The 25,583-nt window shown below is 45.4% G+C and overlaps 4 protein-coding genes across 4 annotated transcripts; 3 read left to right on the top strand and 1 right to left on the bottom strand.

Annotated features, from left to right (window-relative positions):
• Window positions 1-2,032: 2,032 nt before the first annotated feature.
• Window positions 2,033-4,070, bottom strand: F5147DRAFT_649527 (uncharacterized protein; the record flags this gene model as incomplete). The annotated part of the gene is made up of 7 exons (XM_041433347.1): window positions 2,033-2,134; window positions 2,195-2,306; window positions 2,334-2,355; window positions 2,408-2,760; window positions 2,805-3,110; window positions 3,428-3,952; window positions 4,054-4,070. The coding sequence occupies 7 exons, from the start codon at window positions 4,068-4,070 to the stop codon at window positions 2,033-2,035; spliced, it is 1,437 nt and encodes a 478-aa protein (XP_041296825.1).
• A 1,882-nt stretch (window positions 4,071-5,952) lies between these two features.
• Window positions 5,953-6,806, top strand: F5147DRAFT_649526 (uncharacterized protein; the record flags this gene model as incomplete). The annotated part of the gene is made up of 5 exons (XM_041433346.1): window positions 5,953-6,004; window positions 6,068-6,198; window positions 6,248-6,449; window positions 6,507-6,622; window positions 6,675-6,806. 5 exons carry the CDS (start codon window positions 5,953-5,955, stop codon window positions 6,804-6,806), a joined length of 633 nt encoding a protein of 210 aa, XP_041296824.1.
• Window positions 6,807-8,309: 1,503 nt separating this feature from the next.
• Window positions 8,310-8,616, top strand: F5147DRAFT_522999 (uncharacterized protein; the record flags this gene model as incomplete). Its single annotated transcript, XM_041429945.1, has 2 exons — window positions 8,310-8,425; window positions 8,487-8,616. Coding segments are annotated over 2 exons (246 nt in total), but the record flags the coding sequence as incomplete, so codon positions are not given.
• A 9,397-nt stretch (window positions 8,617-18,013) lies between these two features.
• On the top strand, window positions 18,014-18,951 carry F5147DRAFT_769565 (uncharacterized protein; the record flags this gene model as incomplete). Its single annotated transcript, XM_041441049.1, has 4 exons — window positions 18,014-18,097; window positions 18,168-18,203; window positions 18,258-18,477; window positions 18,539-18,951. The coding sequence occupies 4 exons, from the start codon at window positions 18,014-18,016 to the stop codon at window positions 18,949-18,951; spliced, it is 753 nt and encodes a 250-aa protein (XP_041296822.1).
• Between the last annotated feature and the right edge of the window lie 6,632 nt (window positions 18,952-25,583).

Raw genomic sequence — 25,583 nt, 5'->3', positions numbered from 1 at the left:
TAGATTCGGCCCAAGGGGATTGCTACTGAGAATGATTCCTCTAAGTAAAATATGGAGGGGAAACTTAGAAACTAGTAAGGGTAACTGAGAAATGGAAGAAGCACGCAACGTTGCGCTGATGCGACGCAAGCGCGAGTGAACCGCCGAAGGTGTGATATGATGTGCAACTGAGTGGCCGAAAGTTTGACGGTGCACAAAAGTGCAGAGGAAAGCCGAAGGTTATATGAATGCGCCCTTTAGTGGATATGTGAAGGAGATGTGATGCGATGATAGGGTGGGAGGAGAGTCTGACAATATGCGCGATGAGCGAAGTTCGAATGATTAGCACGACTGTTAATACAGCGCGTGATGTAGTCGGCCGAAGGTTTTAGATTTAGAGTCAGAGTGCTGTGTGCAAACGGATGATAATTTCGATAGTGGGAAAAGAAGATACATGAAAAATCACAAGTCCTAAGTATATATGATAGCGTGCTAAGCGCAGTTCGGATCCGAGTAGGTAGTGGTAATACATATCAAGGGTCCATAATGCAAGTAACGGAACATAAGCGATATCACTTCAGGAATATGGTCAGTCTAACATAAATGAGATAAGGTACGCACCAATGGATGAGCGAAGGACATGGATAGGATGGAGGAAGGATGCACAACGGGGCTGACGAAAAGCAGATGCGAACCGAAGCACGCGCATGAGCCACGGCCATCGGCCGACAATAGAAAAGGTGCACGCCATGGTAGTGATAGCGTGCACTGCGCTAGGACCTAAGGGACACTGCAAAAATAGCCTGTATGAGGCTACAAGGACTCTAAGTCCTACAACAGCTCCCTACTACTTGGATGATGAAAATACTCAAGGTCAGTCCAATATATATGTAAGTATGTAGAAATCTGGAAACCCGTAGGCAAAAGTAGCAGCCAAATATTTCGGATCTGAAGTACATGTAAACAAACATGAGGTACTGCGGACGATGGGAAAACATGTAATAGCGCTGGCTACAACATGAGTAATGTGCGAAATAATCAACTACACACCTAGTGGGGCTAGCAAGACATAACAGGAGACGGATAGGACAAGTGTGCAGGATTTCAGGTTGGCCAATGCGGCCAAAGTGTTGGGTCCGCTAGTCAAAGTGTCGGGTTGAGTGGGTTAGCATCAGGTTGTGATTAGTGCGTGACGGGCATTGAACGTGTATCGGGAAATCACGGGATACATGCTCAGCGCGAGCTCGAGTGCTACAGTGGTGTAGGTTTACAACTCAGAGTGGTGCTATAGGCTCCAAACTGATATCTTTATGTTGTAGGTTGTGCACTGCCTATCTGCTATACTTGTGGGACAAGTGCGTTTGACCCTAAAGGGGAAGCTAGTGCAGCAAAGGTCTAGAAATGGACGCAGAAGGTGCTGCTTGTCGGCCGATGCGAAGCGTGGGAAAGCGGCGGGTGCGCGCGCGTAGCACGGGAACGTAGCAGCGGGCGAAAGCCGAAGGCGCGGGAAAGACGTGGCTGCGAAGCGGCCAATGCATGAGGGGTTCGGATGATAATAGAGATGATAGAAAATAGAGATAGATGTAGAGCCAAGTGATAACTGATACAATGTGAGCGGTAAACGGATACTGATTACCAATAGCTACCAACTGTAGGCTAATGGGAGTTTGCTACTGGAACGTCCTGGAAAACAAGCTACTGAATGATATGTACTGCTAGTGCTTAAGTATTGCGTTAAGCGCTGTCACGCGGAACCAAGCCGACGCGCTACCGAGCTATGTATGTAAAGCTATATGTAATAAAGGTGGTCCGATGCGAAAATGGTCTGATATGTAAATATAATCATGAAACAATGTACCATTGGGTTGGTTTTGGACTATGGATGGGTGTGGAGCGTCGGCTGATGAAGTGCGAAAAAAGCGGCCGCTAAGCGCGGGAACGTTGCGGCCGCTATGCGCGACTCGCGGGAAAGCTGCGCTTCATGTAGGAAAGTAATAGGGTGCTGAGGGATACCACAAAAATAGCCTCTATGAGGCTACAAGGACTCCAAGTCCTACAGCGGTCTTGATTGTGAAGTTTTCTTCTGCACAGACACCGCAGGAATGGCATCCAAGAGTTGGTGAAGAAGCTTTTGCGACATGAATGGCACTGTGCCCTGATCATTTTTTGTAAGCAGGCATTCATCAAAAACAGAACCAGGAAGTTAAATACTAACTGTACCACCAATAGGGTAGCGATTGCCCTGAAGAATATGCATGGCAAATTCCCAGTCTATCAATGTGCCATGGGAGCCATTGCTGTTGTCCTCGATCATAGTGTTGTTAAGGCTGCAATCTCGATGCAGAATACCTCACTGTTCAACTGCTGTCTTTGGAACTGGAAAGGGGTAAGTCATAAATTTGGATATTATGGCATGGCATGTACTTACTGACAACGATATCCCAGATCACACTTACTAACTCTGCCTTTGTGCAAAACATTTGCAATGGTCGCATATGGGGCTTCAAAACTAGCCGGACATGAGTGTGGAAGGTACCTTCTGTACTCTCCATTATTGTGTAGCGATACTTCTCTGTTTCATCGACCTCCCCAGGTGCAATCTCGATGAGCCAGTATTCAATAAGCTCAGGTATGCCATAGACCCCCTTCATGTTGTTCAACATGATGACCTTGTTCAGCATGTCCTCCTTACTTCCTAGAACCCAATGATCTTTTATGATATATTCCTTGTCACCTCTCCTTGTCAAGTAGCACACAGTACCATGACTGACAAGGCCTTGGCTGGAGAATATAAGTTCCAGGATATCATAGTGGCTATTGTTGACCCAAATTTTTCCGATCGGCTCTGGAGGAGGAGATCTGCAGGAAGGGGCATAGGGAGACCTTCATGGAGGAGGTCTTCAGGATCTTCAGGTAAGGTATCTTCTTCAAACAAAACCGACGGCTCAGGACCCTCTGATATGGGACCATCTGTGCTTTCTACTGGCATACTCTCGAGGATAACAGGTGCACCACTCTGATTCTGTGGGTTGGGATCATATTCGGTGGCATTATTGGTAGCTCCAGTGGTAGGATGAGTAAAGGTAGAGGATTGTTGGAGCTGGCCAGGCTGAAGCATCTTAGTAAAGATACTAATGGTAGGATCATACCCAATGCACTTGAGGCCACAGAAAACGATGCATGAGAAGGTATGTAAGAATCTGTCCAGATCCTGGTCGATATTGATGCAAGGGGTTACAATACCACCCGAGTGGTTATACAGGTGCACATGAAGATCTCGATATCCATTGCAAACTGAGAGGAGCAAAAAAAAGCATCTCCAGGGCTGGCACCTTAAAAGAAGGTATGCCTTGCTATCAATAGTTTTTGCAATAGTAGAGGTAGGATGGTACCTTAGAAATGTCAGCTCACAGTTTTTGCATAGTAGGTAGATCAATAATTGACATACCTTTGGGATGTCAACTCGCATATCGCTTTGATCGTATCCCACCTAGCCTCCACGTCATCTAGTAAGGCTAGGTTGGGTTTGTGCTTGATTTCCTCATCCTTGACTGGGTGTGTGGAGTTCACACCGCTCCATGTGCATATCACTCCACTGGGATTGAACTTGGTGAGATTTTCATTCACTGCAGCGAGGGCAACAGCGACAGTGTTGAAAAACCCTGTGAAGTTCATTTCATCTGAGTCATTGGTTGATGATGGCACTGTGCCAACATCAGGTGAAGTCTTGCCGAAGTCTGCCAGTGAGTCCTCATATACATTGACAGTCACATCATCGTGCTCGTCATCTCCTTTGTCTTCTTCCTGTTCTTCATCCTCTTCATCGTCCTCTCTAAAGTCCTGCCCACTTTTGTCAGGTGACTTGCTAGCATGCCGCTCGCGTGTTGGAAGCGCCCAGTTCCAACAGTGATTCACAGTATCGTACAGTGACACTGACTCATTTTCACCCTTGTTGGTGAAAGTTTGATTAATCCTGGAATTATGAAGGTAGAGGGGAATTTTATTTAAAGAAACAGTAAGTGAGTTTGCAAGGGGAATTGTAGCGCTAAAGTTTCTGAATATCAAGGAAAGTACATGACTGAGGTGCCCATTATTGACAGGATCAGGTCCCTGTACAATTAAACCATCGAGTTCCCTTTCGGTGAGTACATCCATGGTAGGAACATCATTGATTTTGGGAGTAGACATCAGAGATGACAGCTTCATCCTGTAGTCTACAGACTGAGGCTGGGCACATGCACATGGCATAGTTGTAGAGAGTGAACAATGACATGCTAGCAGGCACAGCACTTCGCTGTAGCACTCAAGCTTGCGCTAGGCTCGTATTCAGCTATTTTCCAATGCATGTCAAATGCCCATCGCACACGAATCACTTCCCAATGTTATCCAACACTCACCCGCTCAATCCGATGTTTATCCACTAAACCCAATGCTAATCCGCTAATCTGACACTAATCCGACAAAACACGATGCTAGTCCGATGAAACCGACGTTTCCCACGCATCGAACCCGATATTTTCCCACGCACTTGTCCTCCCTATGTCTTGTCCTATCGTATCTATCCCCACTAGGTGCACAGTTACTTGTTTTCACATTGCTAACATCGTAGAACGCGTTATTACATGTCCGCAGTACATCATGTCTTATTACATAGGACATCGGACTCGAAAATCATCGCTACTACTTTTGCCTATAGCACTCTGAAATTCTACATAGACACTATATATTTCGCATACCTCCTACCTATTTACTTTACCTTTCTACCTCCCAGTAGGAGGAGGTCATCCAATATTTCGTAGTTCTTAGCTGAATTCCGCAATATCATCCTTTCTTTATCCGAAACACTCTGAAACACCCGACATTTGCTATATTCCTAATGCAAACCCGATGCATACCTGACACAACCCGACAAAACCCGCTAACCCAAAACCCGAAAACATCAGACCTGACATTTTTGACATCGGACTCGTAATTATACCTTCGGACTTTGTTTCCCACGCTTCGGGCTATCTCCCTTTTCATATAATTGATTATTCTAATACCATACAGCAAACCCCTCAGGTCGAACACACTTGTCTTGCAAGTATAGCGGACTAGGCTGTGCACAACCACAACATTTTTATATGGCTGGTTACTTAGTTCGTGTAGTGCCCAGCAATTGTTGTATCTCTACACCATAGTGATGAGCTTGAAATTGGAAGACACTGACCATTTCAAGGGCTAGAAATGATTCTATCTTCCCCATGCTTAATCCTGAGCGCAGAAGCCATGATGCAACTTGCCATTTTTTCTGACAGCTAAATGGATAGTAGAGGTTTGTCTTGCGATATGTACTGTTCTCGTCGGAGTCGAAGAGGCTCAAAAATGTATAGCCTTCCTCGAAGGCAAGCAGGGGATTGGGAAAATGGTCTGTTACTTCGCTGCTCTCATCCTGTGTTTTGTCCCAAGGAATACTCCCTCTGTCACTAAAGAAGTCACCAAAATCCATTGATCCCACTGGTTCATAGGACTCGGATATGTAAGGTTCAGTGTCATCTGCTTCCATGGGATGATCCTCCAGTGGGGGGCGGCTGGATTGCTCGAGCTGGATTAGGTCCTCAAGCCAGGTATTACATCCAGATAAGGGCTGACTCATATGGCGAGCGACAGATGAGTGATCTTTGAATTTATTTCTGCACGAGGGACAATAACTTGAGGCTTCAGCCTGCATGCTGAGTGCACTGAGGTTAGAAAGTCACATTATTATGTCACACTAGTATGCGTTATCACAAAGGCCCAGCATTTTCCAATAATCATTCTTCACATGACACAGAGCATGATGACTCTACAATTCTTAAGGTAGGTCTCAAGCGCATTCATCAGACCTCACGTGACAAATCATGACAATAGCGTTACAAGTAGATAAAATATACATCACAATTCAACTACGATACATATAAAAAATATTGCATTGCACAACGACACAGAAAAATAATGAAAAATTACGAGCACTTTCCATTTTCCAAGATAACAACAGGAAGAGTTGGTATGTTGAAATTTCAAGTTGGAGAGTACTTATTTGCCGAAAAGTACTGTGTATGTGCTGCAGCGGAGCTTGTAAGTAATTCTGCCATGAGCATGGCTGGGCGCAAGCGCAAAGTGATGGCCTGGATGGCCAACTTACCATGGAAGAAGAGGAGAGTCAGTACTGATTCATACAACAAGGAAAATGAGGACCAGGTAAGATCATACCTTAATCTTTGTGGAACTGACATGTATAATTTGATAGACATGCGCAGATGGTTACCATGACGTCGCATTGCCGGCAGATGCATCAAATGGCCATCTAAGTGTCAGGACATGTGCCGGAGGCACAGAATTCTGCACACCCCAACAAGTCAGACATGCTCTAGATCATTGGTTTGGAGACTTCGAAGTAGAACAGGATACTCACCATGTTGCACCTTTCTTTGGTTTCAATGATATTTCAAGTTCCTTGAGCCATAACACTCCGAAATGACAAAGTGTTACATGCGAAGATGTTACAGGAGACGAGGATGACATGATTGCCATCCAAGGTATTTGTTGGCATGAGACTGAAGGCCCGCAGCCTCTGCATGGGATTATTGAACAGATGGAAAACGAGAGGGATGTGCATATTTCAGTCAGTCAAGTTGTTATTAGTTGAGAAATGATACGCTCACTGCAAATAATAGCCCACTGCAAGTCCATCCAAGCCGTTCTCACCCTCTGCTTCTGTTGATCTTGATGGTAGACAAAATGAGATGGATGACGAGACTGATGACGAGTATGGTGGAAATAAGGAGGGCGAGAATTCAGATGTTTGAGTGGGTACCAGCTATGCAAGCCATCTACCCCCCAATGTGAATGAAGCACGAGAAGCGCTAAAGGATCTTCGTCTCCTTTTGAAGCCCCCCTGAGGTCATAAAGGATATAAGCCATCACCATTTGAAGGGATGATGAAAAGGTGTCTTGAGTTCTTGGAGATATTCCTGGATCAGTACACCAACTTTAATGACACCAAAAATACTGCCACTGGGAACTGGACAAGAGCTTCTGATGACACCGCACTATTTTTTATGAAAGGACCTTGGCTTGGTTGAAATCTTTGTTCGTGGGGCAGGGCATATATTAATGACCGTGAAGCACTTCCGACTCACAAATATGGGTTAAATGTATCACGAATCGAGGATGAGGCCCTTGCAGCAGATATCAAGACTTATCTGCAAAGTCTTGGTAAATACATATGAGCCAAAGATATTGTTGATTACCTCAAGAATGCGGACAATCAGAAGCGTCATGGTTTCTCGAAGCCAATTTCATCAGCTACAGCAAACCGATGGATGAAGAAGCTTGGTTACCGGTGGAAGATAGAGGGAAAGGGCATGTACTCAGATGGGCATGAATGGAAAGATATTGTTGAGTATCGACAAAAAGTTTTCTTGCCAGCATTGGCAAGCATTCAATCTTGTATGCGAGTTTGGAAGCAAGGAGATGTGCTGGCTGAGGATGTCAGCTTACAAACACCCAGTCGGCATGTTGTAGTCTGGTTCCACAATAAATCAACATTCTATGCCAATGATTGATGGAAGTTGATCTGGGAGCACACCTCGAAAGGGGCTGTGCCACAGCCAAAAGGGGAGGGGGTCTCTTTGATGGTTGCAGATTTTGTCTCCGCTGATTATGGGTGGCTTCGATCAAAGGATGGGACACAGTCTACATGTGTCTTCTTCAGAGCAGGCAAAGCACGTGATGGATACTACACCAATGAAGATATTTTGCAGCATGCTAAGAAGGCAATGTCAATTCTGGAAAAAGATTTTGCCGATGAAGATCATATTTTGGTTTTTGACAATGCATCAACACATCTTAAACGTCCCGATAACACTCTTTCTGCCCGACACATGCCAAAAACCCCTATCAAGGATTGGGGGATCACAGTGACAGCAAAGGATACAGATGGGAAGCCACTGCATGGCCCAGACGGCAAACAGCTAAAAATGAAGGTGCCGATGGTTCCTGGACATCTTCCAGATGGGTCCGTGCAGCCTCTGTACTTTCCTCCTGGTCATCCCAAAGCTGGCTGGTCCAAAGGAATGGCTACAATTATTCGAGAGCAAGGATTCCAAGATGAAGCTCAACTGAGATATGAGTGTCCAAGCTTCAAATGCTTGCCTGAGAAGGAAGGCAGATGTTGCTGCCATCGTTTTTTGTACAACCAGCCTGATTTTTCTGAAGGGAAGTCAGCACTGGAGCTGACTTGTCAGGCACGTGGCTTTCAGGTTTTGTTTTTGCCAAAATACCATTGCGAGCTTAATTTTATTGAGCAATGCTGGGGCAATGCAAAATGCAGATATCGTAAATTTCCGCGTTCATCAAAGGAGTCTGATTTAGAACACAATGTGATCAAGGCCCTTGACTCAGTCACACTAGAATCAATGCGCAAGTATGTTGTCTTTTGGAAACTATTTTTTGTCTTGTACTGACTAGTATCTATCATTCTACAGATATTCTATTAGATTTCAGAGGTTCATGGATGCATATCAGAAGGGTCTGAATGGACAACAGGCAGCATGGGCTGCAAAGCGCTACCACGGTCATTGTGTGCTCCCTGATGCCATCATGCATGAGTTTGATAACGAAACCATTCAAGTTTGATGGTATCAAACATATACTTACATCCTTGGCTAACAGTCCTTTACTCTAGACAGTTTATATTCACCCACTACAATACATTTTCTTTAGTGTAATTAGTTGTTACTATCACTCAGGTTTCAGACGAACAACTTCGCTGTAGGACTTGTAGTCCTGGTAGCCTCATAGAGGCTATTTTTGCAGTGTTCCTCAGGTCTTAGCGCAGTGCGCGCTATCACTACCACGGCGCGCATCCTTCCTATCGTCGGCCGACAGCCGTGTCTCACGCGCGCGCTTCGGTTCACATCCACTTTTTGTTGGTTCCGTCGCACGTCCTTCCTCTGTCCTATCCATGTCCTCCGCTTGTCCATTGGTGCGTATTTTATCTCATTCGTGTTAGACTGATTATATTTCCGAAGATGATATCACTTATGTTTCATTACTTGCATTATGGACCCTTGATACATATTACCGCTATCTTCTCGGTTCTGAACAGCGCTACATGCGCTATCATATATACTTTAGACTTATGATTTTTCATGTATCTTCTTTTTCCCGCTATCAAAATTATCATCCGTTTGCACGCAACACAATGACTCTAAGTCTAAAAACCTTCGGCTGACTTTAATGGTTGCGCTAACGTTCACGCATCGCTCATCGCATCTATCGTCAAAACTCTCCTCCCTCTTTATCATTGCGTTGCATCTCCTTCGCATATCCGCTAAAAGTGCGTTCATATAAACCGTCGGCTTTTCTCCGCGCTTTCGCACTCGGTCAAACTTTTGGTCGCTCGGTCGCACATCATATCGCACCTTCTGCAGCTCGCTCATGCTCGCATCGCATCAGCACAATGTCACGCCCTCTTCCATTCTCAGTTACTCTTACCAGTTTCTAAGTTTCCCCTCCATATTTTACTTAGAGGAATCATTCTCAGTAGCAATCCCCTTGGGCCGAATCTATACTCGTATCCAGAGGTCTATTTGAGTTTTACCCCACTTCACCCTTTCTCCCCCTTTCACCCCCTTCTCATCTAGCTATCATTCCTCACACACACCGCCTTTCGGCTTGTCCAGTATCGATTATCCTTGCAGTCGTCACAGACCTGTCACATCACGTGAGGTCTGATGAACGTGCTTGAGAACTACCTTATCTGTCAGTGCATCTGGCTCATACTTGCAAAATCATCTCCAGGCCTACCCCAACAGTGATGGAGACTCTCGCAAGCCATGTTATTCGAATCTGCACACTAGTTGTCATGGTAGTTGTTACGGTACATTCATTCTCTTCGTTTCTCCTTCATTACCGGACAATGGTACATGGACACGGCTCTTAACGAGCGACCAATTACCTTTCAAACTCTTACTCACATCGTTGCTAAGCTAGCTTTCCGTGCTAGCAACCATCACTATGTCTAGATCATCCCTTATCAAAGCGGGCTGTCCGCACCATGGTTACTATCTCTTATCTCATATCTCTTATCATTTACCAAGTGGGCTGTCCACCTTCTATCTTGATACGCATTTACAAGCTCCGCTTGAACTCTCGCTATATAGACACATAGCGTACCACATGTAGCTCCTCACTTTAATCTACTGGGTTTTACCTGGAACCAAGTCCTTTAGCAAGGTCTCCAACCTTGCTATCTAAGAACCACTATTCTAAGGAAGTCGCCGATACTTGCCTTAGCCAGAAACCTTTGACCTCTCACTCGAGAGAAGAACCACGTCTGTCTCGCCGAATCTCAGTCCACTCGGACTTAGACAGCTCGACATACCCCAGTCGTAACAAAAGATTAAAGTCCTTTTTTTAGACGCCGCCATCTGCGACGTCAGCAAGACATCACGACTTCGTTAACTCCTTTGATCGGAGCTTTGAACCTAGGCGCGCTACCGCCGATACCACCGTTGAATCCAATGGCAAACACTACCAAAGAAACAGAAATTAAGATCGGTACTCCACCCGAATTCGACGGAGACCGCGATGAATCGCACAGGTTCATGCTGAACTGTAATGCGTACCTAGATATCAACGAGAAAATCTATGACAACGACAAGAAAAGAGTAATCTTCGCACTCTCGTTTATGACCAAGGGCAATGCTGCCGCTTGGAAAGAAGACTTCATGGAGACCGCTCAGAACGCCAAATTAAAGAATACCGCCGGAAATCTCATTGGATATGGTACCTGGGACGATTTCAAAGTCTCATTCAAAGAAGCCTTTGGAGCCATAGACCCCAAAGGAACGGCCATGGCTAAAGTACGAGCCCTTGAAATGAAAGGGGACCTCCATACGTATATCTCCAACTACCGCCTCCTAGCCCATAAAGCAGGAATAACCGAGAACGTCACCAGAGTAGAGTTCTTCCGCGAAGGTCTTGACGTAGGACTCCGCAACAACCTCTACCACACCGGAGAAAGTCTAGACGACTTTGAGACCGTCGTTGCGACGTGCATCAACCTAGATAATGCCTTCCAGAGGTTGAGAGCCATACAGAAACGAGAGAGCCCTGCGCACTACCAGCACAAGAAGAAGAAGTACGGAGACCGTCACTTCACCCCCCGCAGAAGCGACGCTATGGAGATAGACCAACTCTCCGAATCCGAAGTAAAAAGACACCTCAAAGAAGGACGTTGCTTCAAGTGCCACCAGACAGGCCATCGTGCCAATGATACCACATTCCACCCCAGGGAAGATAAGAAGCAGAAGATGCCTATCCGCAGAAAGATTGAGAAAGAAGAGAGTAGTGACGACGACGAAGAGGTAAACCGACGATTCGTGGAGATGGATTTTTAAAGAAGGAGACTGCATCGATGTCAGTACCTCCTGTCCCAATACGACTTGTACAATCACTTGGAAATAAAAAGGAGCTTCGTGTCCCAGCCACTATTATTTCCACCAAGCGTAACAAAACCATCGAAACCTCTATGGTCGTTGACTCCGGAGCCAGTGGAACCTTCATTAGCGAGGAATTCTGCAAACTCCACGGAATCAAGACCCATAAACTCTCGAAACCATTTCCCGTTATAACCGCAGACGGATCCGATGCTAGGGGAGGACTCATCTCTCGCTACTGCGTCCTTATTGTCAAAATTGACGGAAGAACCATGATAGGGAAATTCAACATAACCAAGCTCTCGAAGAAAGATAAAATCTTACTCGGATTCCCATGGTTGAAAGCACTAAACCCGTCAATCGACTGGACAAACAAAGAGCTATCCCTCGCACCGAACGAACGATCGCTCGAGATCGAGAAGAACATCGACTATCTCAGAAAACAGCGCAATTTACCATTGCTGTTCCCTCGTCCCGCTCTTGCAGAAAGAGAACCATCCCGTGAATGGAAGGATTCCAAACTAAAGAAGAAACCCGTTTACCCACGAGCTTCTATAGAAGAAATTGTTGACGAAGAACTCCCTCACCTCGCACCAGATCAAGATGAGCCGGATTATGACACTAGGGAAGACGTATGGTCAGAAAACTATGCTCCTCCAGTGGTCGATCCCTCCCTCTACCCCCTGAACGACGAAGACGTACTGATCGAATATTCCCCTGACGGTTCTCAAGTTAGAGTAATCTCCGACGTCTCCTTCGATACTCCCCTTACCAGAGATGGTACATCGAAACAGGAGCAAGGATACTCGAAAACTAGCAACAAGGCTCAAGAATTCGCTGTCGCTGGAGAGAAAGAAAAAATGAGGAAAAGCTTTGAAGAGCTCGTTCCATCTTACCTGCACACCTACGCTGATATTTTTGCAAAAGATGGTCTTAATAAGCTGCCGCCAGAACGACCCGGTATCGACCATCGAATCGATCTAAAGCCTGGATTCATGCCTAGGACATCCAAGATCTACCCATTATCAGGGAAAGAGAGAGAAGCAGTAAAAACGTTTATCACAGAGAATACCGAGAAAGGATTCATTGTACCCTCGAAATCCCCGCAAGCCAGTGGATTTTTCTTTGTAGGAAAGAAGAGCGGAGAGTTACGCCCGTGTCAAGACTATCGGTACCTCAATGACTGGACCGTACGCAACCAATATCCGCTCCCACTCCCCAAAACTCTTATAGAACGACTCTACAAAGCTAAACACTTTACAAAGATCGACATACGTTCCGGCTATAACAATATCAGAATACACCCCGACGATAGATGGAAAGCGGCTTTTACTACCGAAGAAGGCCTGTTTGAGCCTACTGTGATGTTCTTTGGCTTAACTAACTCCCCCGCCACCTTCCAATCCTACATGAACAACCGCTTCCAAAACGAGATCAATGAAGGGTGGATCGTCATATATATGGACGATCTACTCATCTTCTCTTCCGACCTCGCTGAACATCGTGAACGAACAAAGAGGGTGTTAGAGATACTCCGTCACGAACAACTATTCGTCAAACCCGAAAAGTGTACTTTCGACGCAGCAGAAGTAGAGTACCTTGGGATGGTTATTCGCCCTGGAGAAGTAGCAATGGAACACGCTAAAGTCGACGGGATAAAGGACTGGCCTACCCCTGCTTCCGTAAAAGATGTGCGCTCCTTTCTCGGATTTTGCAACTTTTACAGAGCATTTGTATCACATTACTCCGATATCGCCCGACCACTCATCAATCTCACTCGAAAGGATCAAGCCTTCGCTTGGACACCTGATGCTCAGACCTCGTTCGACGAACTCAAACAATGTTTCACGACGAAACCGGTACTACGAAACCCCGATCCTTCACGCCAATTTGCCCTCGCTACTGATGCTTCTCTAGTAGCAACAGGGGCCGTACTCCTCCAAACGGACGAAAATGGCGTCTACCACCCCTGTGAATACATTTCCCAGTCTTTCAACCCCGCCGAACGCAATTACGAGATCTTCGATCGAGAATTGCTTGCTATAATTCGTGCGCTAAACGAATGGCGTCATTATCTAGAAGGAAACCCTCACCCCGTCATTGTTTTCACCGACCACCTGAATCTCCTTTACTTCTCGAAAGCACAGAAACTTTCTCGGAGACAAGCACGTTGGCAGCTTGTTCTCTCCAATTACGACCTTGAACTGCACCACGTCCCCGGGACAAAGCTCGCCGCACCTGATGCGCTCTCTCGACGCCCGGATCATGGTCTTGGTGAACACGACAATGAGGATCGTGTACTCCTTCCTGACTCCATGTTTATCCGGTTACTCGACAACGAATTCTCCGCCGCCCTCGCCAAGAACTCCTTGAATGACCCTATTTTCTCCACTGCCAGTGATGCTTTGGACGGACTTTGTCTGCCCCCTATGAAGTCGGCACTCACTGACTGGAAAATATTGGATGGAGTTCTTTATTACAAATCTCGCGCCTATGTCCCGCCTTCGCAGCGACTGGACATTCTGCTCCGTCACCATGACCACCCCACCGCCGGCCACCCCGGAAGGTTTAAAACCGAAGAACTCGTCAAACGCGATTACTGGTGGCCGGCCATGGGCACCTTTATTCGCTCCTATGTCGCTGGATGCGCCCTATGTCAGCAGATGAAAGCCGACACTCACCCTGTGTCGCCACCCCTCGTCCCCATCCCATCCTCCGCTACTCGTCCGTTTTCCCAGGTCTCCGTTGACCTTGTCACCGACCTCCCCGTTTCCAACGGTTTTGACTCTCTCATGGTCGTGGTAGACCATGGCCTTACGAAGGGGGTGATTATTTCTCCCTGTAACAAGAACATCTCTTCTGAAGGAGTAGCTAAACTATTCTTCAAGAATGTATTCAAAAGATTCGGACTCCACGAAAAAGTGATCTCTGACCGTGGCCCTCAGTTCGTTTCAAAGTTCTCTAGAGAATTGGCACGCCTCCTAGGATACCAGATCGCCGCCTCTACAGCATATCACCCTCAGACCGACGGTCAGACCGAACGGCTCAATCAAGAAATAGAAACGTACCTCCGAATATACTGCAGAAGTAACCCCTACGAATGGTCAGACCATTTACCCCTCGCCGAATTTGTACACAATCACCGAAGACACGAAGCAAGGAACGCATCGCCATTCTTCATCATGATGGGATACGAACCTCGCGGCATTCCCCACGTATTATCGTCATCAGACACCCCTGCCGTGGAAGAGAGAGTTCGCACTCTGCAGAAGATAAGGGAAGAAGCCATCTCCTGCCACAACATCGCTATGCAACGAATGGCGGAAAGAACGCACAAGAAGAAGTACCTACCATGGAAGATAGGAGATAAGGTCTGGCTTTCCGCAGCTAATCTCATGACCACCCTCCCATCCAAGAAGCTTGCACCCAAGCGGCACGGACCGTTTCCCATATCCGCAGTCCTATCACCAATCACATTCACTCTAAAACTTCCCGAACAATGGAAGGTTCACCCCACGTTCCATGCTTCGGAACTATCTTCCTATCAGGAGACAGAAGTTCACGGACCGAACTACGAAGAACCACCTCCAGATATAGTCAACCAATCAGAAGAATACGAAGTAGAAGCAATCCTAAGTCACAAGGGAGCGGGTAAACGAAGACGCTATCTCGTATCCTGGAAAGGGTACTCTTCTGGAAGTAACGAATGGATTCCAGCGGAGAACATGGAAAACGCCGAAGACCTACTTTCTGCCTATAAGAAGAGGCACAAGTTGACCTAGGACCGACCAGCCTCCCCACTATCATAAAGCATGTCTTCTCAAGCAACGTCCCCCACTGAATCCAATGCCTCCTCCATCAGCCTTTGCGAATCCCCCTTCGCTGACAACGTCGTTAGCATCGAAGACGACGTCATCGTCGAAACCACTATCCTCTCCGTTGCCCATGCCCTCGAAATTGAAACCTATCTCAACAACCAACCAGCTGTGCCAGCTGGAGTCGCTGCCACATATATCCATATCATTAGAGCCACCCAACGCCTTGAAGAAGAATTTGCCCAGATTGAAAACGACGCCCTCCGACTCTCCTGCAACCACGTTCAGCGGCGCATACGCTCGCTTACGCTTCAGTTATTCCCTCTTGGTTTTAGCACTATCTGCAGGGAAATTATACAGACTGTTGCTGATCGAAACTCCTTCCAAGTCGGTCGCCCGCTGCCTCCTATTACTCACAATCCCCCCGCTGTTCTACCTGATCCAACTTCAGTTGGAGGGAACTTTGCGCCGATACCTGTACCCGTCCCAACACCCAGCGAGGTCCAAAGAAGAAACCTCCGCGGCGGAGCCGCCATTCACGGCGTAACCAAGAAAAAATCATCCAAAGGAAAGAAACGCGAGGTCATCGACCTCACCAAAGAAACCTCCCCTACCCCATCCTCTAGCATCGTTATCAGAACCCCCTCATTGAAACAAGTAGTCGGCACTATCGCCGACGCCAACTTTATCTGCCGAATCTGCAAGAAGCTTGGTCACAAGCACAAGAACTGCCCCCTGTACTATTGCCGCGTTTGCGGCGACACAAGACCCGGGCATTTCTCCATCTATTGCCCCTTCACCACCACCAAGATACTATTCCCGTTGGTTTATACCGACGAAGGCTTCTACGACGCGTTAGCCGCGTGGGAAGCGGAGAAAGATAAGAAAGACGAAGAGGACATCGCACATGCCGATAGAGAGTACTTGGCACAGCCGGAAGAATTAGAATTCCACAATGCCGACGCCGACCCCATCTACTACGCCAACCAGGACAACTAGTGATGTCGATGCCGGTGACATCGACCATAACACGGGGGTAATGTTACGGTACATTCATTCTCTTCGTTTCTCCTTCATTACCGGACAATGGTACATGGACACGGCTCTTAACGAGCGACCAATTACCTTTCAAACTCTTACTCACATCGTTGCTAAGCTAGCTTTCCGTGCTAGCAACCATCACTATGTCTAGATCATCCCTTATCAAAGCGGGCTGTCCGCACCATGGTTACTATCTCTTATCTCATATCTCTTATCATTTACCAAGTGGGCTGTCCACCTTCTATCTTGATACGCATTTACAAGCTCCGCTTGAACTCTCGCTATATAGACACATAGCGTACCACATGTAGCTCCTCACTTTAATCTACTGGGTTTTACCTGGAACCAAGTCCTTTAGCAAGGTCTCCAACCTTGCTATCTAAGAACCACTATTCTAAGGAAGTCGCCGATACTTGCCTTAGCCAGAAACCTTTGACCTCTCACTCGAGAGAAGAACCACGTCTGTCTCGCCGAATCTCAGTCCACTCGGACTTAGACAGCTCGACATACCCCAGTCGTAACAGTAGTGGTATGTCTGATCTATTGGAAGTTGTTAACAATTTCAATGCTATGGTGAGTCAGTCTTCTTTCAATGTTTTTGTAAAGTCTCAAAAGGAAACAGTCCATCAAAGATTCATCTGACGGTGAAGCAAACTTAATGATGGACCTCCTAAGAGCAAAGCACAATGTTTTTCAGGCCCAGAAGGCCCTCGCAGATTCGATACTATGAGAAAATGAGGTTTTGTCAAGCTTGTTAAAATTCCAAGCTGAAACTGCAGGGAAGAGGTTGGATGATGTGGACCTTGGACTTGGATATATGCGAGTTGTCTTCAAGAAGCATGGTTGGACTCATCAACCTCTATCCAGACAAGGATGTCTGCATACTGGTAAGCTTGCTATACTGGTATCTTGGGATGAACCAGTGTCTGAACACATCACAGACAACTTAGAAAATGGACAGCACGTCACCATCTGGCTTGATTAATTTTGTTTATTGGCATGTTCCTTTGAGTCATTTTGCTTATGTTTGACATATGTACTATGTGAATTCTTGTTTATATGCTCAAATTATACTATGTTGTCGCATTAGTTCATAATTTTCAGTGCACTATGAGTGATGTAAATAATTACAGTGAGCCGCTGATCAAGAGTTTGTTTTGAACTTTAAATATATACTACTAGTAGTAGCAGTCAAAATCCATAAGAAACTGTGACTCTGTGAGTGACTGGAGATAAGTAGTACTGTAGCTACTGTAGCTACTGTATGCTGTGAACTTTGTGTGAACTGTGGAGTTCTGTGGTTGGCTGTAGCTAGAATGGAAATTTAAGACTTCTGTAGACAAAGTTGGTAGTTTGCTGATGAGGGCCATACCTGACTTCATTGGCATGTTCCACATACAACTATTGAGCATGGAACAAAGTCCAAACATTGGCTATTTAAATGTCAATACTGTGATGCACAAGCTGTGACAAAATTCAAATGCAAAGACTTACACAATGTGTAGGACATGCTTTGTTTCACAGACTGCTGGGTGCACAGATTTCAAGAATGAGAAACCTCAGCTATGTCTTGGAAATTTGTCAACACATACTCACCAGGCACATGCCGATAAGTGGAAAACATTCACTTTGATTCCTGTGAAAGATTCAGCAGCCATCAGTGTGAAAATTATGGATGGCTATTTTGCACAAGGTACAAAACCAATCTTCGCAATGAAAGATGGTTTCTTGCGCCACTTTGTTGCCTGGATTATTGATGATGACCTGCCTTGGACTACTGGTGAAACCCCTGGCATTGTACAGCTCTTTTGATTTTTGGAAGTCAGATGGCCACTCCCTAGTGATACCACTGTCTGAAATATGGTAGCAAAAATCTTCACCAAGCTTTGTGAAGGAACTAACAGTAAGTAATGTACATTGATCCAAGCTCAGATACCAGTGCTAACACAATACATAGGTTGTCAAATCCAAGATATCATACTCGACTGACAACTGGAAAACCAAACAGATGGTGTTTACCTTTGCTGGTACAATAGCTTCCTTCATCAACGATGACTGGGAGTTATGCGAGCATCTCATTGACTTCCATCATATCAAAGACAAGGAGCACAAGGGTATTCATGCTGCAAAGGCATTCATCCAGACTGCTGTGATCCATGGGGGCTTGAAGAAGATAAGTCCAGGACTTTGTCTTGCATTTGCATGTTCTGACTGTATGTCATCAATACTTTCTTGCAGTCTGCCTCAATAATGCATCATCATGTGATACATTTACCCATGCAACTGGCAAATTGCTTCAAGATCATTACAGTATTCAATTTCATGAAGGCAATGCACAAATCCAGTGCATAGCATATGTTGTCAACCTTATCATCCAAGCCATGCTGGCAAGTCTGGATAAAGCAAAGAACCATGAAGAGGACTACTTTGTCCTGAATAAGCATCTTCCTTTTCATTATGATCCAAACAATGACAGTGGCTTACAAGAGTTCAAGCAGGAGACAAACAGGGATGGTGGTGATAAAGACTCAGATGCAAATGGCATCCTTGAGCTTGAGGATCCCGAACTTGATGATGAGGCTAAGAAACTTTTGAACGTGTTTGCTGGATTGAGTCCTGTAAAGAAGATGAGTACTGACCAGTCCAACTAATTGTTTGACAATATCTAACTTATTGTCCTACCAGCTTCATGAAATCATGAAGAAAATTGTGTCATCTCCTCAGCGACGCAAGAGGTTCTGTGATCTTACAAGTGAGGCCTTTGGAAGCACAAAAGCACCATCAGGGAATATGCTGTGCACTCTAATGGTCATTTGTGATGTTGCAACTTGATGGAACTATACCCATGCTATGATCTGAAGAGCTATCATGCTTCATGAGGTGTGTTAAACAGATTTACAGACTTTACATATATTGACTTCAGCTGGTTGAAGGCAGTTGAGAAATGGGTCTTCAAAAAGAAAGAACTTCACAATGAACTATACTTAACTAACCAAGAGTGGATGTTTCTCAAGCAACTCACAAACATTCTTAAAGTGAGTGCATGTCATATTCCAGGCTTTTAGAAACTGAAAGATGATATCTCATAGGTATTTACAAAGGTGACATTGTACATGTCTCACTCAAACACTGGTCCATTCTGATGTATCACTGGATAGAGTCAGCCCTGATATCAGCTATGTCAAACACTGCTATCAGCCAGAAACTGTGACTGGCTTGCACAGTTGGCTTACACAAACTTCATCATTACTTTTGCATATCTCAGAACAATTATTTTAACGTACTTGCAACAAGTTAAGTGGTGTTCCCTTGACACTAACACATTACTGAGCGTGTGCCCTGTGTACTTTAGTTTGTCATCCAGCACTCCATCTCGAGTGGTTTCATAACCTCAGCAATGATGCATACAATCAAGCAAGAATCATTTTTGAATGTTTCATTAATGAATATAAACTTGCCACAGCAGCAGCAGCTCCCATAAAATTTAATTTGCCACTACCATCAGTGTCTCTTGATGATGATGATTGTTTTCTCTTGTCAATCATCAATTTGCGTCCTGATGGCCAACATCCCACAACTTTGATGGTACCTATCTAGTTCAAATTTGAGCGCTATGTGATGCTTGCCCAGGGTGCCAAGGACATGAATGCCATGAATGCACCTCTTACATGGTGGAAGATACATTTTCATTGTTTTCTAGTAGACTTATTAACTTACTGTCTGTGAAGGATCATTCTCATAAATTTCCAATAATTTCACACATCACATGTGACATTCTTGCCATTCCAGGTGCTATCTTTCCTGTCGAATGACTCTTTTCAAAGTCGCAGCACCTGTGTACTGACCAGCAGTCTTCCCTTGCAGCGGCCACTGTGACACAATCAATGTGCACAAAACTACGGATCTGACAAGGCCTCTTTGATTTCAACAAGTAGACACTCAAATTTTTGTTGTCTATAAACTGTTTACAGCAGTTTGCATAAGTAATGGTACAGCCCTGTGTGAGAATGTACTTATCGAGATACTGGACTTAGAAAATTCAGCTTGATTTTGGCTTGATTTGACTTGTTGTGTGATCCATTGTATGTTGTTCCATTGCTCAGTACTCAGTGTTCCATGTCATGCATCATGGGCACACACAAAATTCAGTACAAGAGTGCTGAGTTCATTGACAGCTCCGATGACGATGATACCATTGAACTCATGTCCTTGAGCTCAGGTCTATCAGAGTCTGGAGATACTAGCTCAAACTCAGGGTCATTCATGGCAGCAGACAGAACACTAGTTACACTTCTTCCAGCAAGAGATAGCATCAACAAAGAACTTGATGCAATGGAGTATATCCCAGTCCCCTCTCAGCCTCAACGCAAAGAACTGAAACCTCATAAACAAGCAAAAAAGGTGCATATATCCAAGTTTACATGTACTGACAATACAGATGACATACTATTCACATGGCAGACAAGGCCCTAGACACAGTGCAAGAACTGGTCCAAAAACCCAAGACTCTGGTCCCAACGATCACATACAACATATCCTTATTCCCTGCAGCCGAAATGAGAAAAGACTTGAAGAGACAACGAGGCCAGGGCACCTACCTGAAACTCACCGCTGATGAGCCTTTTGTTACAACTGGGATAAGTTGAGCTGTCTATGTCTGAGTGGACGATCTGCTATAAGCAAGACAGATGTGGATCTTCTCTCTAATGAGAGGTTGAAGGTATCTGGCTAAGGCGAATGTAGACAACTCCCTTAGAATAGTGGTTCTTAGATAGCAAGGTTGGAGACCTTGCTAAAGGACAAGTTCCAGGTAAAACCCAGTAGATTAAAGTGCAGAATACAATCGGTACGCTATGTGTCTATATAGCGAATGTTCAAGTGGAGCTTGTAAATGGTGTATCAAGATAGAAGGCGGACAGCCCGCTTGGTAAGAGATAGAGGAGATAAGAGATAGCAAACATAGTGCAGACAGCCTGCTTGATAAGAGATAAGGGCTATGCATGGTGATGGTTACAAGAAAATGTAGGGGTGTGAGTATACCGTAACATTACCCCTGTATTATGGTCGATGTCACCGACTTTGACATCTTCAGTTGTCCTGGTTTGCATAGTAGATGGTGTCGGCGTTGGCATTATGGAAGTCTAGGTCTTCCGGCTGTACCAAGTACTCCCTATTGGCATGCTCAAGCTCTTCTTCCTGTTCCTTATCCTTCTGAGCCTCCCACTTGGCTAATGCTTCATAGAAGCCTTCGTCGGTGTAGACCAACGGAAAATCTGGTTTGACTGTGGTGAAGGGACAGTAAATGGAAAAGTATCCGGGTTTCGTGTCACCGCAGAAGTGGCAGAAGTACAACGGACAGTTCTTGTGCTTGTGACCAAGCTTCTTGCAGATTCAGCAGATGAAATTGGTGTCAGTGATGGTACTGATGATGTGCTTCAGCGAGGGGGATCTGATGGTGGAGGTGGATGGGTCTTTAGTGAGGTCAATGACCTCATGCTTCTTTCCTTTAGATGATTTGGCTTTAGTTATGCTGTGAACGACGGCTCCATTGCGGAGCTTTTGCTTGTAGACTTCATTGGGTGCTGGGACAGGTATCGGTTGAGCGTTCCCTCCAATTGAAGTTGGATCAGGTAGAACAGCGGGGGGAGTGTGAGTAAGAGGAGACAGTGGGCGGCTGACTTGGAAGGTGTTTAAATCAGCAACAGTCTGTATACTTTCCCTGCAGATAGTGCTAAAACCAAGAGGGAAGAGCTGAAGCATAAGCGAGCATATGCACCGTTGGATGTGATTACAGGATAGCCTGAGGGCATCATTTTCTATGTGGGCGAGATCTTCTTCTAAGCATTGGGTGGCTCTGATGATGTGAATATAGGTGGCAGCGAGGCTGGCTGGGACTGCTGGTTGAGAGTTGAGATATGTTTCGATTTCTAGGGCGTGGGCGATGGAAAGGATAGTGGTTTCAACAATGACGTCATCCTCAATACTGATGACATTATCGTTAAAGGGGGATTCACTGAGAGAGAGAGAGGAGACGTTGGATTCAGTGGGAGAAGGAATCTGTTGGGAGGACATGTTCATTTGTTGATTGTGGAAGTGGGAGCTGGTTGTTTCAATTCAACTTGTGCCTCTTCTTATAGGCAGCTAGAAGGGCTTTGGAACTCCGCAGATTTCCTTCAGGGATCCATTCATTATCTCCGGAGGAATATCCGACCCATGATACGAGATAGTGTCTTCGTTTATCCATACCCTTGTGACTGAGGATGGCTTCTACTTCGTATTCTTCTTCTCCTTTGACTATATTGGGTGGTGGTTCGTCGTAGTTCGGACCGTGTATCTCTGTTTCATGATAGGATGATAGCTCCGAAGCATGGAATGTGGGGTGAACCTTCCACTGTTTCAGGAGTTTCAATGAGAAGGTGATGGGAGATAAGACAGCTGTGATGGGAAACGGCCCGTATCATTTGGGTGCAAGTTTCCTAGACAGGAGTGTTGTCAGGAGATTGGCGGCGGAAAGCCATACCTTATCTCCTATCTTCCATGGGGTGTATTTCTTCTTTTGCGATCTTTCCGCCATTTGTTGCATGGCGATGTTGTGGCACGAGATGGCTTCCTCTCTTAACTTCTGTAGGGTTCTGAGCCGTTCTTCAGCAGCTGGTGTGTCGGAGGAAGGAAGAATGTGAGGGATTCCTCTTGGTTCGTAACCCATCATTAGAAAGAATGGGGTCGCATTTCTGGCCTCATGTCTACGATGGTTGTGAGTGAATTCGGCGATGGGAAGGTGGTTGGACCATTCCAAGGGGTTGGTTCTGCAATAGATCCGTAGGTAGGTTTCTAGTTCTTGGTTGAGCCGCTCGGTCTGTCCATCAGTCTGTGGGTGGTACACAGTGGAAGCGGCGATCTGGTATCCAAGAAGGCAAGCTAATTCTCTAGAGAATTTGGAGATAAACTGTGGTCCACGATCGGAGATTACTTTCTCATGAAGTCCAAAGTGTTTGAAAACATTTTTAAGGAAGAGTTTGGCAACTCCTTTGGAGGTAATAGTTTTGCTGCAAGGAGTAATAATTACCCCCTTCGTAAGGCCATGGTCTACCACAACCATGACAGAATCAAAACCATGGGAAAGGGGAAGATCCGTGATAAGGTCAACAGAGACCTGAGAGAAGGGCCAGGTGGCTGTCGAAGGAATGGGAACAAGGGGTGGCGTGGTGGGGTGAGTATCGCTCTTCATTTGCTGGCAAATAGCACAGCCATTGACGTATTTACGGATAAAGGTACCCATTGCTGGCCACCAGTAGTCACGCTTAACGAGTTCTTCGGTTTTGTACCGGCCGGGATGACCTGCAGTGGGGTGGTCGTAGTGATTGAGGAGGATATCATGACATTGAGCAGGGGGTACATACGCTCGATTCTTAAAGAAGAGCACTCCGTTAGTAAGTTTCCAATCCAACAAGGCGGATTTCATTGGGGGGAGACAGACCCCACTAAGAGTGTCGGATGCTGTCGAAAAGATGAGGTCTTGGAGGGAGTCAGCAGTGATGGCGGTGCTTAACTCATCGTTGAGCAACCGAACGAACATAGAATCTGGCAAAAGAATACAATTGTCGTTGTCATCCTTTCCGAGGTCATGATCAGGCCGACAGGAAAGGGCATCTGGTGTGGCGAGTTTAGTGCCAGGGACATGATGGAGTTCAAGGTCGAAGTTAGACAGAACTAGTTGCCAGCGTGCTTGACGCCTAGATAGCTGTCGAGCAGTGCGAAAGTACAGTAAATTCATATGGTCGGTGAAGACGATTACAGGATGAGGACTTCCTTCAAGAAAATGTCACCATTCGTTGAGAGCATGGATCACTGCTAGGAGTTCGCGATCAAAGATCTCATAATTTCGTTCAGCAGGATTGAAAGATTGGGAGAGGTATCCACATGGGTGATATAATCCATTTTCGTCCATCTGGAGGAGCACCGCTCCAGTTGCTGCCAGGGAAGCTTTGGTAGTGATGGCGAACTGCTTGGTAGGGTCTGGGTTTCGTAATGTGGGGTAAGATAGGAAGCATTTCTTAAGAGAATTGAATGAGTCTTGACAGGCGGTGACCTGCACCAAACTGGTTCAGTGCATGGACCAGTAATACTTTCCTATGAGTCTTATACCTCAGAAATCACTATGAACATTTTTTTCTCTTGATCTGAAGTCACACTGAGGCTTAGGGAATATTTTTTGCTTTTTTCATTTTACGAGTTTGTACACGAGCGGACTGAATATTTTTGTACATTTAATTCTGCGATGAGTTTTGCTTAGTCAGCCATGAAGATGACTCAGAAAGATTCTCACACATATCAGGTGACTGTGAAAAATATGTTTGCATAAGGTTACCCTGTGGGAAAGCTTACAAATCACTAAATACACACCCTATGTCATTACGCTACCAAATAATTTATCAGCCACAACATATATGCACACATTATGTAATCATTTCTCACTCTTTTCTAGTCGAGTCATCAAGGGATCACCTGACCCATGGGCCATGCACAGCTCTTGCTGACTCATCATTATACCAACTAGAGTTATGAATATTTACTTTTGACTCAAAGATACTGTATAACTTGGTACTATCAAACTAAAGTTACAACCTTAAGTGTGAGAAACTAGTAGTATAGCCACCTAATTTGTCTATATAAGGAGCTGCTTTTTGCCCAATAAAAAAAAAATTCCCCTGCTTTTATACTCTCAGAATAAAATTGTGAGTGAAATGTGATTCAGCATTCAGCAAGTGTAGCAAAAGGTTGGAGCTCATTGTGCTCAACAACCAGCAGCACACTTCTGAGCTCACTGTGTCTGACAACTAGCAAGACTACTTTTTCTTTTTCTGTTTTCTCTTGATTGTCTGTCTGAATTTCGTTGTTTCTTTTTGTGTCTTTGTCTGTATCCCATTCTCTGTGATTGTGTGTCTGAGTGTCTCAGTTTCTGTGCCTGTGTTTTTGTTTTTCTCTCTGTTTCTCTGAGATTGTGTCTGAAATTCGTGACTGAAAACTCGTGTTTCTGTTTCTTTCTCTCTTTCTCTCTCTCTGTCTCAAGTGTGTGGTGTGTTGGTGACTAACTGTGTTGATCATCTCTGTGATCGCTGTCTCTGTGTGTTGTGATTGTTGTTACTAACAGTCTACGTGAACATGATCGTGTTAGTGTTTCTGTTGTAGCGGTCTTGTTTTTGTTGTTTGTCTTGACCTATCAACTTTCTCTCAAGTACCAAAGTTTCAGTCTCATTCTTACCCAGAAGTTTGGTGTTGTCTC

Source organism: Suillus discolor, assembly GCF_016758755.1.
Source record: "Suillus discolor strain FC423 chromosome Unknown F5147scaffold_8, whole genome shotgun sequence".
Taxonomy (NCBI): Eukaryota; Fungi; Basidiomycota; class Agaricomycetes; order Boletales; family Suillaceae; genus Suillus; species Suillus discolor.
Note: the sequence above shows the minus strand (reverse complement) of the source record. Positions and strands in the feature narration are given on the sequence as shown.